Source organism: Macrobrachium rosenbergii, chromosome 56 (assembly GCF_040412425.1).
Source record: "Macrobrachium rosenbergii isolate ZJJX-2024 chromosome 56, ASM4041242v1, whole genome shotgun sequence".
NCBI lineage: Eukaryota > Metazoa > Arthropoda > Malacostraca > Decapoda > Palaemonidae > Macrobrachium > Macrobrachium rosenbergii.
In genome coordinates, this window is record NC_089796.1 from 5,104,136 (window position 1) to 5,120,197 (window position 16,062).

The 16,062-nt window shown below is 36.2% G+C and overlaps 1 protein-coding gene across 12 annotated transcripts in view; it reads left to right on the forward strand.

Moving 5' to 3' along the window:
* Positions 1-15,838, forward strand: part of Cnot4 (CCR4-NOT transcription complex subunit 4) — a 35,166-nt gene extending 19,328 nt beyond the window's left edge. For 9 of the 12 annotated variants that reach the window (XM_067101223.1, XM_067101222.1, XM_067101224.1 and 6 more), the window contains exons 5-11: positions 457-646; positions 1,717-1,828; positions 4,184-4,450; positions 9,901-10,424; positions 11,315-12,337; positions 13,033-13,368; positions 14,316-15,838. In XM_067101223.1, coding sequence (XP_066957324.1) covers positions 457-646; positions 1,717-1,828; positions 4,184-4,450; positions 9,901-10,424; positions 11,315-12,337; positions 13,033-13,368; positions 14,316-14,323 — 2,460 coding nt within the window. In that variant the 3' untranslated portion in view covers positions 14,324-15,838. The remainder of the gene's footprint in view (positions 1-456; positions 647-1,716; positions 1,829-4,183; positions 4,451-9,900; positions 10,425-11,314; positions 12,338-13,032; positions 13,369-14,315) is intronic. The other 3 variants (XM_067101231.1, XM_067101229.1, XM_067101230.1) reach the window with 1 other exon arrangement.
* The last annotated feature ends 224 nt before the right edge of the window (positions 15,839-16,062 follow it).

Consider the following 16,062-nt stretch of genomic DNA (forward strand, 5'->3'; position numbering starts at 1 on the left):
GTGTAGTTAATTGGTTTAGACTTGCCAACTGCTGTAAGGTAGCAGGGTATTACATGCATCCTCAGTCATGTAATCTCTTGGCAGTTGTAAAATCTTAGCCAAATGAATAACTTTGATAAGCTAAACTGAAAATTGGAGCAGTGTGTTATAATTTGGACACTAAAATTTTTTGTTATTGATTTGAGAGTTTTAAGCTGAAATACTATTTTGATTCTCAAGAGGAGTCAATGGTAGTGTTCATAATATTGGTACAGTACACGTGAAGAAATGTAACCATTTGATTTTACTCTGCTAAAGAAAAAGTTACTGTTGCATAAATATGGCATATGGTACTTAAATGCCTTCTTGGTTTCTGAAAGTGTATGCTTGATTGAAGGTGGAAAGTGGATATTGTACTATTTTAACAGAAAGCAAAGGTTTCTTTACATTGTCCACTGAGACTTTCCCTATAAACAGGGTCCAAGTGCGTCTGCGTACGTAACTTATCAACGTGCAGAGGATGCGCTCAGAGCTATCCAAGCAGTCAACAACATCCATGTAGATGGTCGAACTTTGAAGGCGTCACTAGGGACGACAAAATACTGTTCCCACTTCATGAAGAACCAGCAGTGCCCTAAAGGAGACTGCATGTATCTTCATGAACTAGGCAAGTGTTATGTAATGGCTTCGTCGTGTAATGGCTTCGTTGCTTTGCCTTACAGTGCTATATAGTCTGAGCTAGCATTGCTTGTTATTACATCGAACACTAAAGTACATCTTATAAGACACAATGACGTATGTTGGTCAGGTGGGATTTCCATTGGATAGTAAGATTTTAATAATGACCTACTTGTAGTTTTTTAGTTGGCTAGGTTCCTGAACCCTGATATTAATTTAAGTAAATTTTATATGGTTAATAATAATAATAGTAAGTAATAATTGATTTCACTTCAGATCTTTAACATCAGAAAATGTAGAATGTTTTGCAGCCTATTTGAATGATTAATGTAAAGTACAGGGTAGTTAAATCAAGAAAAATATGGAATTTCTCTTAGTGTAAATTACAGGGTAGTTAAATCAAGAAATATATGGAATTTCTCGGCTTTAGGAAATCGTCAATTTTCATTGTAGGTTTTGCACTGCACGTCTGATTTTGTTGCTTATCAAAGTCATGTGATAAAACATAGGCTGTATTTTGAGTGTGTGTGCATTCAGTGAATATAAATACAAGGAAAGTAAACTGTTCTTGAATGAATGATGAGGCACAAGAGTTATTTACTTTTTGTTGGTGCTCTGTGTTGGAGTAATACTGGTGTATGAAGTTGTTAGTGTAACATAACTTTTGCATGAAATATGTGTACTGTATTTTATTTAGATATATATTTTCACTGAATTATTTTTCCTAAAAAATATTACAACTTAGGTAATTTTCATTGATTCATTACCTAGTAATTTTCATTGATTCATTACCTAGTTATCAAAATTTTTTGATTACTTTGTTTCATCTTCTGCATATAACGTCATTTTCTCATAGGATGGAATTTGCACGATATCATAGTTTATGGGGTCAGGATTATCTTAGCATCAATTTGAAGACTCAAGGAGCCACGTTGACTCGGGAATAAATAGCTGAAAACTTTACACATGCAGTTAGTTTTGTTGTATGAAACTGTGTGCCAGATTTTCTTTTATATTTCAGGGTATGAATCAGCTGTTGAATTTTTCTGTATATTTCAGGAGATGAATCGGCAAGCTTTACTAAAGAAGAAATGCAACAAGGGAAACATCAAGAGTTTGAGAAAAAATTACAAGAACAGTATTTAGGGAACTCGACCTCCGAAAAAAATAGGTTAGTGTTGGATCATTTTTTGTGTTAAAAAAAAAAGCAATGAGTTAGTGACTTGTTGCTCACAGGTTTCAATAGGATAAGACTTAAATTACATCTAAACAATAATGTAAATACTAACTTGGGCTATGAAGAAGTAGCCCATGTAAATGGATAGTACAGGTCTCCCTCTCTTTATGCGAGGGTTAGGGGACAAAAAAAACCTTGCATATATTGAAATCGCATAAAGAGAATATATAAACCAATGGGAAAAATAGGGTTAGGTTCCCAGTTCATGAATATATAATGAATATTTTTCATGGTTAAAACGAAAACAAGTATTCCAGAATGCTTTCATTATGCAAAAGTAACATAAAATGCATGATTTCTGGCGGAAAGGTGCATAGATTGATGGCTAGGCTAGCCGCTTACATAAACGAAAGAATGACAGTGACGCTGAAATATTTTTTCTTTGAACAACGAATGCATAGAAATGTTTTCTATTTTGTTTTTTCTTTACAAAACAACAAATGACCAGTTCAAGAAATGAAACATTAAATTCCAAAAATAATGTTGACTGACGAATAAGAACATTGTTTTCATCTGGGGTTTGGGGGATGGATCATCTGGGTCTGACTCAAGGAACGGAAGAGTGATGTCGAGTGTTGATCGTGATGACGATGACAAATGTCCAGGTTCAGGTGTACTGTTCTTACTAGACGGTGCTGATGTTGCAGGTTCTGGGGTGGTAGACAATGGTCTAAAGAAATTTAGCATGGTTGATTGCTTCATTACATTTCTCTTATGATTATAAAGTTCTTTGCATGGAGCAAGTACTTCCTGTATCTGCCGTTTTAACTTTAAACTTCCCTCGTAGTTAGGATCGAAATTTTCGAATTTCTGAATTGATGCTTCAGTATCGGAGAACAATTCAGACAGCTTTTTTGCACTCGGATCTTTAATTTTCATATCACCATCATCATTTCCACTTTCCTCTACAGCTGTCAAGGCAGTTATCCATCCTTTTTTATTTGCATAACAGTGAACAGGCATTGTCTGTTTACTTACGCCTTGTAATGCATGAGAGTTTTGTGCGTGGTAAACAGCTGCGGGCTTTAACTTGAAATTGCCTGCCGCGTTGCCATGTAGCATCAATGTTATCCTGTCTTTAAAGGGCTTGAAACCAAGGGAACTTTTTTGTTCTTTGCTTATATAAATTCTATTAAGTCATTCTTTTCCAGAATAGTCCTGTCTTGTCAGCATTGAAAACTTGCTTTGGGCTATATCCCATTTCACGCACAATAGTTTCAAGTTCTTCTGGAAATTTGGCAGCAGCGTCATGGTCAGCACTTCTACTTTCACCACACGAAACGATATGCAAATTCTGTATACGAATAAATTTATCTAACCATCCCTGACTTGCAACAAAAGGCTCTGGATCTTTTATGTTTTCATTTTCAACCACACATTGATAAAAATGTAATGCCTTTCCTCGTAAAGCACTATTACCAAGCTTTAATGCTTTACTTTCATCTCACGTTCAATATAGAGAGAGAGAGAGAGAGCATTTTTTCCAGTGGATTTCTGACTCTCGTTATTTTTGCTGATGACGGAGTAGACTGTATCACTGAAGCACGAATCTCTTCTGCATTAGCCTTAATATTCCTAACCGTGGATTCACCAACTCCAAACACGCGTCCAAGAGCGCTGTTACCATCACCTGCGTCTGGCCTCTGTAATATTTCCAGTTTTGTTTCAAGGGTCAGAGCTTTTCTTTGACACTTTGCAACACTTTCATTTGAAGATGATGATGCTGGTAGTTTGGGTCCCATCATGCAGAAAAATAACTAGCAGTATGAATACGAAATAGCGAGAACTAGCAAACATACGATCAGGATTGTGTTAGCTACAGACTGAGCATCTGAGCTCCGCAAATAATACTGTATTTGGCACCACGTGCGTCACTCAGCTGTTCGTGCAGATGAAATGAGTTTTGTGATGTGCATCTCGTACTCTCATAATAATATGCGAATTTGCCCTTGCATAAAAAGAATGAAGGTATAAAAATGTAGTTCACACAATAGTGAATTTGCATATATAGAATTCATATAAAGAGAGGGGGACCTGTATTAACATTCCTATAGAGTTGTAAATTCTATAAGTTACAGATACACTGATATATAAAATATATATTGAACAGGTGAATAGATGAAAGGTGGAATGCTGTGAAAGTGGCTTTATATTAATTTTAAAATATCCCTACGTTGTAATTGTCAATAACTAAATCATATGAGTACAGTACTTTCAGTGACAGTGGAGTACTTTAGGGTAGTTCCTGATGTTTAGCCCGTTTCTTCACATGATCTCATTTTCTTTCAGCTTAAGTGTACCACCTTCTCAACCGGCCAGCTCAGGAAATTCAGGTTCTAATAAAAGAAATGCTACGGGGGGTGGTAAAGAGAACCATGCTCCCAAAAGTCAACCGGGCTCATTAAATTCTGATTCCACTGGGGAGGCCTGGCCGACCTTGAATGCTGCTTCAACCAAAGAAAAGAAGAATAAAAAGTCAGATAGAAGTAATAGCTCGTGTAGCGAAGAACACAATAACAACAATAATAATAACAATAATAATAACAATAATAAAAGGTATGTGCAATGTGCAGTTTAAAATTTCAGTGGGTGGGCTGTGAAGTGGTTTTCTTTTCTTTGAATCAAATGGTGGTCTGTGGCATCTCATTTCCTCATCTTAGTGTGGTGCTACTTTCTGGACTGTCCTGTAGCACCACACTAAGAGGAGGAAATGAGATGCCACAGACCATCATTTGGATCAAAGAAAAGAACAATACTTTACTTTTTGCTTAAGTCTTACTCTTTTCATTATAGAAATTTAATGCCTTATGTGGTAGCTTTTATCTTTGATGCCAAATTCAGTTGCCTTAATTGGTTGGCGATCATAGACACTTGCGCTTCTACCACATCTTGTACTTGACCATTTTCTGACCGGACTTTGACCTTTGCTACCTTTCTGGCACTGTAAACTTGGTTTTTCTTATGGTGATTTTTAATCTTCCATCTGCTCTTCAGTACTTACACGTTTTCAAGATTCCTCCTCTGCTGTTAACACAGGTTATCATAAGGTAACAGTTCTTTGGGGCCTCCTTATGTGCACTCCTTTGTATTTTCCTTCATTACTATGATAAGCAATAAAGACTTGGTACTGAGCTTTATGGACACCAACATTTAATACAGATTCTTCAAAATGACCTTTTGCTGGATAGTGCCATCACTTGTTCAAACCTGCTCAAGATCATTAGTCAGAACAATCTTGTCTGTATTCTAGTTCAGTATCATCTAGATGCCTGGAAGCCTTATCTTTCTCAGTAGTGTCTGAATGTTGTGTGCCCGTGGAATGTGTTCGTTATTATTAGTGATGTTTTTTGATTGTGCTTTGTCATTCAAAAGTTGCAATAGGTTCTGAGACCCATGTCCACCTGAGAAGGTGATTGCGTTTCATAAGGGGAACTCTCAAAAGAGGTGTGTTTCACCCTTCTTATCATGAAGGGCCTTCACAACTTGAGTCGCGATGAAAATGCAAGGCTCGTTGTGTTACTCTAGTGTGGTTAATGGCAAAAGAATGTGGTATACTTTGTCAGTGTTTTTCCAGAATTTTTTTTATGATATTTTAAGTGGACTAAAAGATGTTCTTGAATTCATAAATTGAAACTTGTATGTATTGATGAGCTTTTAGGTACCTTCTGTTTTTGTGTTATCTATCTGTTGCTTGCCTTGGTGCTCTTGTCAGATCCTTTTCCTCATTGTTTGGTATTTTTCTTGTAATTACACCATTATGACTGCCTTTTGTTGATTCCATTAGTATGAAGACAAGCTAGTGGTGTTTGTGCTTGTATTTTGTCACAATTTTTCTTCTACACACACTTCACTACTTGCATAGCATGCAAATGCAACTCTTCTCATTCTATACTTTTGCATTTTTATGCTTTCATTGGCGTATGTATGCCATTATTATGCTTTATCATGTTCAAGTTTTGTTATTAGTGGCGAGTTCTTTAATTTACATTTTGTGGCAAATTGCTTGTTCTTTTGGTGGTGCCCAAATCCTACTTTTCCCCTCACGTGCTTCTGGGGCAACTTCCTCCCTTGTCTAAACTTGTTTTCTGTTAATTGTGTCTCTTCTGGTAGGGCTTGAAAGTTCTCTCTACTTCTCTTCAGTTCACAGTTTATCAGCTTTACATTTGTTGTCAATCCTGATCGTGATCCTTAGTAACCTGAATATGTTGAAAGTTGGCTATTGAACCAAAAGATGTCTTGGGTCCTTTCTCAAGGTCAACATATTTTTTTCTGTTTTATTTTTATTTCCAAAAGAGTTCTGGTAAAGTTAATTGAAGCAGTTATTGGCCAAAACCCATCTTTTCAGTTGTATGTGTTGAAAAGGTAGTCTTTTTCACCTGTAGAAGTGCCTTGTCTGATGTTGTGCTCAGCCAGCAGACTGAAGATGATAAAAAAAGGTTCTTTACAGCGTCCCTGTCCAACCTCTTCAACATTACCTACCAAATGTTCACTTTTCATTTTACAAGAAACCTATACTGCCAACTAGTTGCGAATAGAAACCGCACTCTGTTCTCTATATCAGCTAGATAGTCTCTTGGAATTATGTTTAATATTTACTAGTGCTGTTTTTGGTATTCACTAGTGCAGTAAGTGTTGTTGCAGTTATATTGCTCCCCAAAATTTTGTAAGGTATTCGTTCAACTAGTCTTGAAAGTTAAAGGTCTTTATTCCAGAATCTCAGTTCAGGTTTTAGATATGACTACTTGATCTGCAACTCATGAGAGTTAAAGGTCTTTGTTCCAGATTCTTTCAGTTCTATGTCTTGATCTGCAACTCATGAGAGTTAAAGGTCTTTATTCCAGATTCTTTCTCAGTTCACTTGGTCTGGTTGCCTTTATTCCAGATTCTTTCAGTTCTGGTTGATATTGACTACTTGATCTGCAGATTTCTTTCAGTTCTGGTTGTAGATATGAGATCTGTTTAAAGGTCTTTATTCCAGATTCTTTCAGTCTTTATTCTCAGCTCTGGTCGTAAATATGACTACTTGATCTGCAATTCATGAGAGTTGTCCAGATATGACTACTTGATCTGCAACTCATGAGAGTTAAAGGTCTTTATTCAGATTCTTTCAGTTCTGGTTGTAGATATGACTACTTGATCTGCAACTCATGAGTTAAAGGTCTTTATTCCAGATTCTTTTTCACTTGATCTGCAGTTCTGATTCTTCCAGTTCTGTTTTGATATGATATTAAAGGTCTTTATTCAGATTCTTTCAGTTGTGGTTGTAATTCATGATCTGCAATTAAGGTCTTTATTCCAGATTCTTTCAGTTGTGGTTGTAGATATGATCTAGTTCTTGATCTGCAATTCTTTCAGTTCTGGTTGCAGATATGACTACTTGAGCAAGTTAGTTAAAGGTCTTTATTCCAGATTCTTTCAGTTCTCTGGTTGTAAGATATGAGTTCTAGGCCTTTATTGATCTGCAACTATGATCTGATGAGAGTTAAAGGTCTTTATTCCAGATTCTTTCAGTTCTGGTCGTAGATATGACTACTTGATCTGCAATTCATGAGAGTTAAAGGTCTTTATTCCAGATTCTTTCAGTTCTGGTTGTAGATATGACTACTTGATCTGCAACTCATGAGAGTTAAAGGTCTTTATTCCAGAGTAGATATGACTACTTGATCTTAAAGTTAAAGGTCTTTATTCCAGATTCTTTTTCATATTCTGATCTGTGAGAGTTAAAGGTCTTTATTGATTCTTTCAGTTCTGGTCGTAGATATGACTACTTGATTGCAGTTCTGCAATTCATGAGCAACTTAAAGGTCTTTATTCCAGATTCTTTCAGTTCTGGTTGTAGATATGACTACTTGATCTGATCATGAGAGTTGCAATTCTTTCAGTTCTGGTTGTAGATATGACTTGATCTGTTAGTTAAAGGTCTTTATTCCAGATTCTTTTCTGGTCGTAAATATGACTACTTGATCTCAACTGTTAAAGGTCTTTATTCAGATTCTTTCCATTCTGGTCGTAGTACTTGATCTGCAATCATGAGAGTTAAAGGTCTTTATTCCAGATTCTTTGTTCTGCAATTCATGCAATACAGAGTTAAAGGTCTTTTATTCTTTCAGATTCTTTTCAGTTCTGGTTGTAGATATGATTCTTTCAGTTCTTGATCTGCAATTTGAGAGTTAAGGTCTTTATTCCAGATTCTTTCAGTTCTGGTTGTAGATAGTTAAAGGTCTTTATTCCAGATTCTTTCAGCAATTCTGGTCAGTTCTGGTTGTAGATATGACTACTTGATATGATTCATGAGAGTTAGGTCTTTATTGATCTGCAACTCTTGATCTGAGAGTTAAAGGTCTTTATTCCAGATTCTTTCAGTTCTGGTTCAGATAGATATGACAATTAGTCTTTATTGATCTTTATTCCAGATTCTTTCAGTTCTGGTTGTAGATATGACAACTCATGAGAGTTAAAGGTCTTTATTCCAGATTCTTTCAGTTCTGGTCATAGACTAGTTGATCTGCAATGACTACTTGATCTGCAATTCATGAGAGTTAAAGGTCTTTATTCCAGATTCTTTCAGTTCTGGTCGTAGATATGACTACTTGATCTGCAATTCATGAGAGTTAAAGGTCTTTATTCCAGATTCTTTCCAGTCTGGTCAGTATATGACTACTTGATCTGCAACTCATGAGAGTTAAGGTCTTTATTCAGATTCTTTATGACTACTTGATCTGCAACTCATGAGAGTTAAAGGTCTTTATTCCAGATTCTTTCAGTTCTGGTCGTAGATATGACTACTTGATCTGCAGTTCATGAGAGGCCTTTATTCCAGATTCTTCCAGTTCTGTAGATATGACTACTTGATCTGCAACTCATGAGAGTTAAAGGTCTTTATTCCAGATTCTTTCAGTTGTGGTTGTAGATATGACTACTTGATCTACAAGTCTGGAAAATGCAAGGCCTTTATTCCAGAATCTTTCAGTTTTGATTGTAGATGACTACTTTGGTGTGTACACTGAACTTTTCTTTGCGAGTTAAGCTTTTAGTAGTTGGCTGAATAATGGGATTTCTTTTTTCTGAATCACTGAGAGGTATGTAGGGAGTTCTTGTTAAGTTCATTGAGTCACACGCACAAATCCCTTTGGTTGGGTGGGTTGGGGTTGGGTAGTGCTGTCATCGTATTTCAATGTGGTGCACTCTGCCATGGGTTGTGTGCCTCCTCCCTTCGGCCCCTAGCAACAATACTGTAAAAGGCTTCCATTCATACTTCCTTCTGTCTCGATGTCCAACCACTCAAACTCCTTCTTTTCACTGTCTTAAGCGCTGGATGGTTGAAAGTGCCCCAGTGCGGGGCTTTATTGCCCAATTTGACTAGCAGTGTGTGGTTGGGATTCAAAAAGTTCTGAATGAAATGTTTAAGAAAATGGTTATGTATCAGTGTTTTGAGTATAGAAAATGTATCTTTAGTACTTCAGAGCACTTTTAGCAGTCACTATTAACAGGTAGAATGTATTTTTAGTTGGCATTTTCTTAGTGCTTTATTAATTTTTTTTTTTAAGTAATAGTAATGTAATGTATTTATGGTATTTATGGTCGTTGTAGTAGACTTCAGTGAGTGCTTGTTTTCTACTTTGTTTCATAGAAGGTGCCATTATATATATAAAGACATTTTTCAGTCAATTGAAATGTGAAAATTTGTTAAGTTACAAATTGCTGTATGTGGCGGACATGTTCATTGTTTGTAAACTTTAGTAAAGCTGTGAAGAAAGTCATATCTTGAGCATTTTAGTTAAATTCTTTTGTTGGTATATTGAATTGGCTGTTAAGAGTGAGTGGATGTTAGGTTAACATTACAGGTAGTTAAGGTAGTTGCTGAAATATGGATGTGTAGTATAGTAATAGTTGGAGCATTTGGTCTCCTTTTCTGAATTTTTTTTTGTAAAATATTAAGTAAAATTACTGTAATGTTTTTCAAGGAATGTTGTCACTGAGCTTTGTTGGATCTAATTACTTTACAGAGGTGGAAAAGAGAGGGAAAGATCTTGTACTACAGGAAGTCATAGTAGCACTAGCAGTAATAGTAGTAACAGCAGCAATAGCAGCCACTCAAGTGGTAACTCGAGTAATGGGCTTGGGGTGGATATAATAAATCACAGTGTGTCCCCTGCTGTTACGTCATCTCCATCTTCGGCGCATGACAGTTGCTCATCTTCTGCCTCGACGACCCCTCCTCCGTCATACGAAACTCCTCTTATCCCCCCTTCACCACCTCCCAGTGCGTCACCAGTAGCCTCTGCGCAGGATGAGAGTTCTCCGCTCCCAACTCCGCCTTCATCCTTATCGTCGTCTTCAGAGCCTTCGTCCAGTTTACCACTACCACAACAATTTTCCCGTGCCGCGTCTCTCTTTTCGGATAACACACAGAGCTACTTCTCGTCTGTACCCAATCTTCCGCTACAGCGAAACTCTCCTCCTCTTCCTCCATCATCATCTCCTCAGCCACAACTTCAAAATAGTCAAAATACACAAAATAATTCGTCGGGTAAGTTATGTGATGCTGGCCCTAAGATGTCATTTGTAGGCATTGTACTTTGACCTTTAAATTTTGGTAAATGAAAAGGTGATTAGTTATTTGGGGAGAGAATGATTTTAAAGTTGTAAAGTGTGATTAGTTATTTTTTGGGAAAGAATTGTTTTAAAGTTGTAATGATCATGCAAGTATTAGAGTTGTGATTATTTTGATGATGAATTTTTGAAACTTACAGCTGAAACGTGAGATTTATTTACAAGTATTTTCTATTGTAAAGTTTGCTTATACAATATATGCAGGTTACTTACTCTTTTGGCTTGACTGCTCTGTAGATAGGCATGTGAATGTTAAAATTGGGAACTGCTGAAAACTTTTGAAAATAGGGCCCAGGTAACTGGATAACCACCCAAAATGATACTTATACTGTATTACTGTATGCAGTTTGTAAAAAAAAAATCATACTAGTTAAATTTTGACTGCAGTGAATACATTTTTCTTTAGCTAGTTAGAATGCCACACTCAGGATTGTCTAATATGATAAGTTTATAATTCAACTTTTATAAATACTGTATAAATCAAAATTTAAGGTTTATAAATATTGTATAAATCATAATTTAAGGTAATTACCTTGATCTGGGCATGAAAATTGAGTCGCCCATTGAGTTAAAAATATTTTGTTGGTCTGGTAACGGTTTTATTTTTGCTAAGTTTCTAAATTGTGTTCTAACATTGTCCAAAAGCTTGAATACTGCATTCTTATGTAGGTTCCAGTTAGTATTGGCAAAACTTGATATATGTTTTAAGCCATGTATTTTCATTATGCATGGTTTTAATTAGTTTGTTACTTACCACTATTTGGTATTGGATTAAATCATCAATTCACCCTTTTTTCCAAATTGCAGAATGGGGCAGAAAAACACCTGAAGTATTTAATATGGATAGTATGTTCCCTGCCGAAAATAACAGTACCTGGAACTGTATATTTGATTTAGAAGAGAAGGCTCCTTCCAAAGCATTTATAGATGATGATCTAGGTTTTGATCCATTTGAAGAAACGAACAAAGCGCTTGCAGAAGATATAAAAATAGAGCAAAAGCAACAACAACTCAGACACCAGCAGTATCACCACCAACAAAACCACCACCACCACCACCATTTACAGCAGCAACAGCAGCAGCAGCAGCAGCAGCAGCAAGAACAGCTGAGAGCAGGCCTAAAATCCGTGATAGACTATTGCAACCCAGGTAGCCAGTCGCGTGCCAGATTACCTCCTCCTGGTTTCAATGGTTTCAACTCGTACAATGTGCCAAGACAAACTCAAGAGCCCAACAAGTTACCACCATTCTTTAGTGGTTTAGCAGGAAATCAAGGGTTGGGTTCTAACCCTGCTGTACCTCCCCAAACTCTCAATGGCATGGTTAGCTCTAATGGCTTAGGTGTACCACCTGGTTTAAGTGGTAATCTTTTAGGTGGTGGAAATACCAGTGGGTTGGGTAATGGGGGTATACCTGGAGGATTGGGTGGCAACAGCCTTCCTCCCCACTTATTACCTCCTGCCTCACTCCTGGGTATGGACACGACACCCCTCAGTGCCTCACAATGTCCTCCTGGGTGTGTAGGACTTCCAAAGGGCGATGCCTTCCTTTTGAAAGATTTAGAAAATGGCCTCCGCAGTATATTCCCAGCCATAAGCTCAGTTAGTACCATGAACACTTTGAATACTGTAAACACGCTTAACACACTGGCATCTGGAGCCGCCAACAATCCCAATTCGCCAAATAATCCCCTTACAAACTTCCTTAATATGGCTCATCACCATCAGCAACAGCAGCAGCATCAACAACAGCAGCAACAACAGCAACAACAACAACAGCAGACATTATTGCACCAGTTAACTTTGAGTTCTCTAGCAAATTCCCAGAAAGGTAAGCTGAAGCAAATGATGATGTTGATCTTAGAATTCACTTGAAATTAGTAGCACACTTGAAAACCGTTCCTTTGGATCTGAGAGTGAGCTTTTGGAACACTTTGAGCATCTTGTTTCTCTTCGAAGATTTTATTAGCTCATTGTAATGAGCTCTGATCATTAAATCCTAGAATTGCGTTAAGATCAAGGGTCATTGAAATGAGCTCTCTCTGATCATTAAATCCTATTATTGTGTTAAGATCAGGGGTCATTGAATGTGTAGTTGATTGGGTATTTTTCATTGGCAGCCTTTTAATAATTTTGTCTTCTGCAATTTAAAACTAATGAAATGCAATTCCACAATATTTTGGTGGGCTCAGTGTACATAAACCTTAATGATTGACTCTGAGCTAGTGTAATAATAGTAATTGTCAACTAAAAGTTATTCCATATTGAATGGCTTTATGTTCAGAGTTGCTATTTTAATAAGCAGTAGTTTAGTAACCTAAAGACATATTGCCCTTGGATTACAAATATGTCTGGTTCATTTAAGCCTTAACATCCTTTTGAATACAAAATGCCTAGTTTATTTAATCCTTGACATCCTCTTGAATGCAAAAGATCTCATAATATCGTATGCTACATTTAATACGTTGCACTGAAGTACAAATGTACATTTCATCTTTGGGATTTACATTCCTGTTTGTCTTACAGGTTGGAGCATTAGTGGTGCCCCCGATCTCACAGTTTTAGACCCAGCCATCCTCTCCTCTGGTCAGTTAACAGACTCTCGGTCAGATTCTCCACCACACTGGATGAAGGTGGTTGATCAGTTGGCAGAAGCTCCTCTATGGAACAATCTTTTACCATTTAATATAAATTCTGCTGGAATGCCAACTGGGTTGGGTCCCCATGCAGCCCCTACAGGTCCCCCGGCTCCCACACAGCGTTCCGTGGCACCTATGTGGCCCCCAACCTCACCACCACCTGGCTTTAATAGCATCTCTCCACTACATCACTCCAAGCAGCACGAACCACACAAGATTGAGAGTGAGTTTTTTATTAATTTTTTTTTCCTTGCAGTCTTCTTTTTTCATGGAATAACAGAAGACATTTTTTTCTATACCCGTATGAGTTTCTCTTATACTCAGGTTGACATTTCACACATTTGAAAATTCACCTGAAATTTGTGTTGTAGTGTTTATTACTCTGGTGAAGTAATGACACTTGTGTTAGCCTTGGTTTAAGGTCAGAGAAACAAAAGCTAGTGACTAGTTTGTTGGTGGTACAAGAGTGAATGATTCAGGGTTTTTAATATTTTTGTAGATATCACAATAATGGTTAAAAATGATAAAGGAGAAGCATAGATTGATTTGCAGGCTTTTTTGAATGTTCAACATAATTTTCACTACTGAAGAATACAGTACATATTTTAATCTTTTGAAGTAGGATTCTGAGAATTCAAAGCATTTAGTTTCTTATCTTTCAGGAGCTAGGTCAATTCAAAAAATGTATTTTTCCTTTAAAATATACCTGTAGGAGTTTTAAATGTTTAAAATAGTTAATGGAACTGACATTTTTTGTAATAAGATGACTAGTCATTGTTGTTCTGTCTATCAGAAAAATGTTAAGCCCATAACATTCTTGAGAATATATACAGTATTATAGCAGTATATTTGCTTTCCCTCTCGGGCTAAAATTTACATTTTTGGAAAAACTTGATCTGGAATATTTAATACCCATGGAAATTTTCATCTTGGTATTAAAGTGTTATAATAATGATCACAGTGTTTAAGGAAATAATGTTAAAGGAGTAGTTCAGAATTATTGTTGCTCAAGATGATATATTGCTAGCTAGTTATTAAGCTTTTTTAAAAAAAGATATTGAAAATATTAACAATGTTCTTAGTGTTCACAGTATTCAATGCATAGAGTAATGTAGGTAATATTAAAAATTGTGTGTTTTGCTTCCTTTACAGTTGTATTTTCTTTTTCAGATCTCTAATAGAAGTATATGGAGAATTATATACCGTCTAAATGAAGAAGAGAATTTATTATATAAACTCCAGCCCCCTTGTCTACCTGTCATATACCCAATGATGCATCATTAGATATGAAAGCGGTGAAGGAAAGTGAAGTTATTGTGTTAATGTACTGTAGTACGCCATGAGTTATATAAAAAGAAATAAAAAATAAATTTTCCTGTGCAAGCATTTTTAATATTTATACTGGAAAAATATAGGTGAATTAAAACTTTATTTCAATAGATCTTTGTAACTTCAAAGCTTCGTAAACTTTCCCTTTGCTGTTTTTTGGCAGCCTATTTATCTTTGCATGCATTGAGAGTCCTATTTTTTATTACTCGTTAAGTTACGACTAGTATTGCACTGGCATATGTCATTTCCTTGCCATCTTTTTATTAGCTTTGTTTCTTACTAAAGAGTAGTCAGGCATTTTTCAAATTGTAACTTGTGTTAAAATTGAATTTAGCATTACATTTCCCTCAAGAGCGTCGAGATCGAGATCGGTCCATCCCCAGGAATTTCTCTCTTACTCTCTCTCTCTCTCTCTCTGTCTCTGTGGACAAACTTCCAAGGAGTTGAAAAATGAAATGAAGAGGTTTGGTGGCAAAGGGGACTTTTTTCCTTAGGTAGAAGAGTGCTGGATACTAAGGGGTTACCCAAGTGTTTTGTTTTCATTTGATGGAAGTCTGGATCAACATAAACCGACTTGTTTTGGAAGAGCATTTTTCCTTTTGTCTGTGTATGTAGGAATATGAAAAAATTCTTTAGTGCAATATGGTTATGTTTTTCTTCTCTTTGGTGTTATCTGCTGTACTCTTTTTTTTGATTTTTATTGTATGCATCTTCATTTGAAATGGTGTAGAAAATGGTTTGACAAGGTATTTAAAAGTTGACCTCTCTTTTTCTCATATATAGACAATATATATAAAGTATATCTTGGCCCCTAGTACCCAGCAGTCTTTATCATCAGTGTGGTAACCATAATAGAGAGAATGCTATTGCTGTTACCAATTTGGCAAAGTCCATCCTCCTTTCTCCTTCACTAAAAGTACTAGATACCTATCTACCAGTGATTCCATAAGCACTTCAGAATGTTCAGTCAGACCCAACCTCTCTGGACAGTGTTTTCAGTTTTTTCTCTCCATATAATGATGTGGACGTGCTGCTCTCCCCCATAGGTCTAGATCTTCACTACTATCAATACAAAAATATATTCTAGCTCATGAACATAAACTGCTGTTTTGAATATTATTATTGTGATGATGGGAATTCTGGGGAATTTTTATATGAGTGAACGAGATATAAAGAAGTTGTCAAGATTACAAAAAAGCGAGGTGAAGGCTGTTTACAAGAAACTACGGCAAGCGTGTGGTTGAAAAGTCTGGTTGATCGCGAAGACTACCAGGTTTAACACCTATTATATATTGTGGATAAAAATATATTCTTGGACAACCTCCAACCAAACATTCTAATCTGAAAATAAATTTCAAAACATTGATCATTGTTTTACTAATACCTTCAAATGCAACTGTGTAATTATATTACTGTATTCTATTAAAATAGTATTGTCCTTTTTAAATGGTAATATCTCAGAACTGAAGGTTTTGTATCTCAGAACTGAAGGTTTTGGTAAAGTTTTTTAGGAGTATTATAGTTTTGAAAAAAAAAAAAAACAAAAAAAAAAAAAAAAAATAGTAAACATCATTACCACAAATCCTGC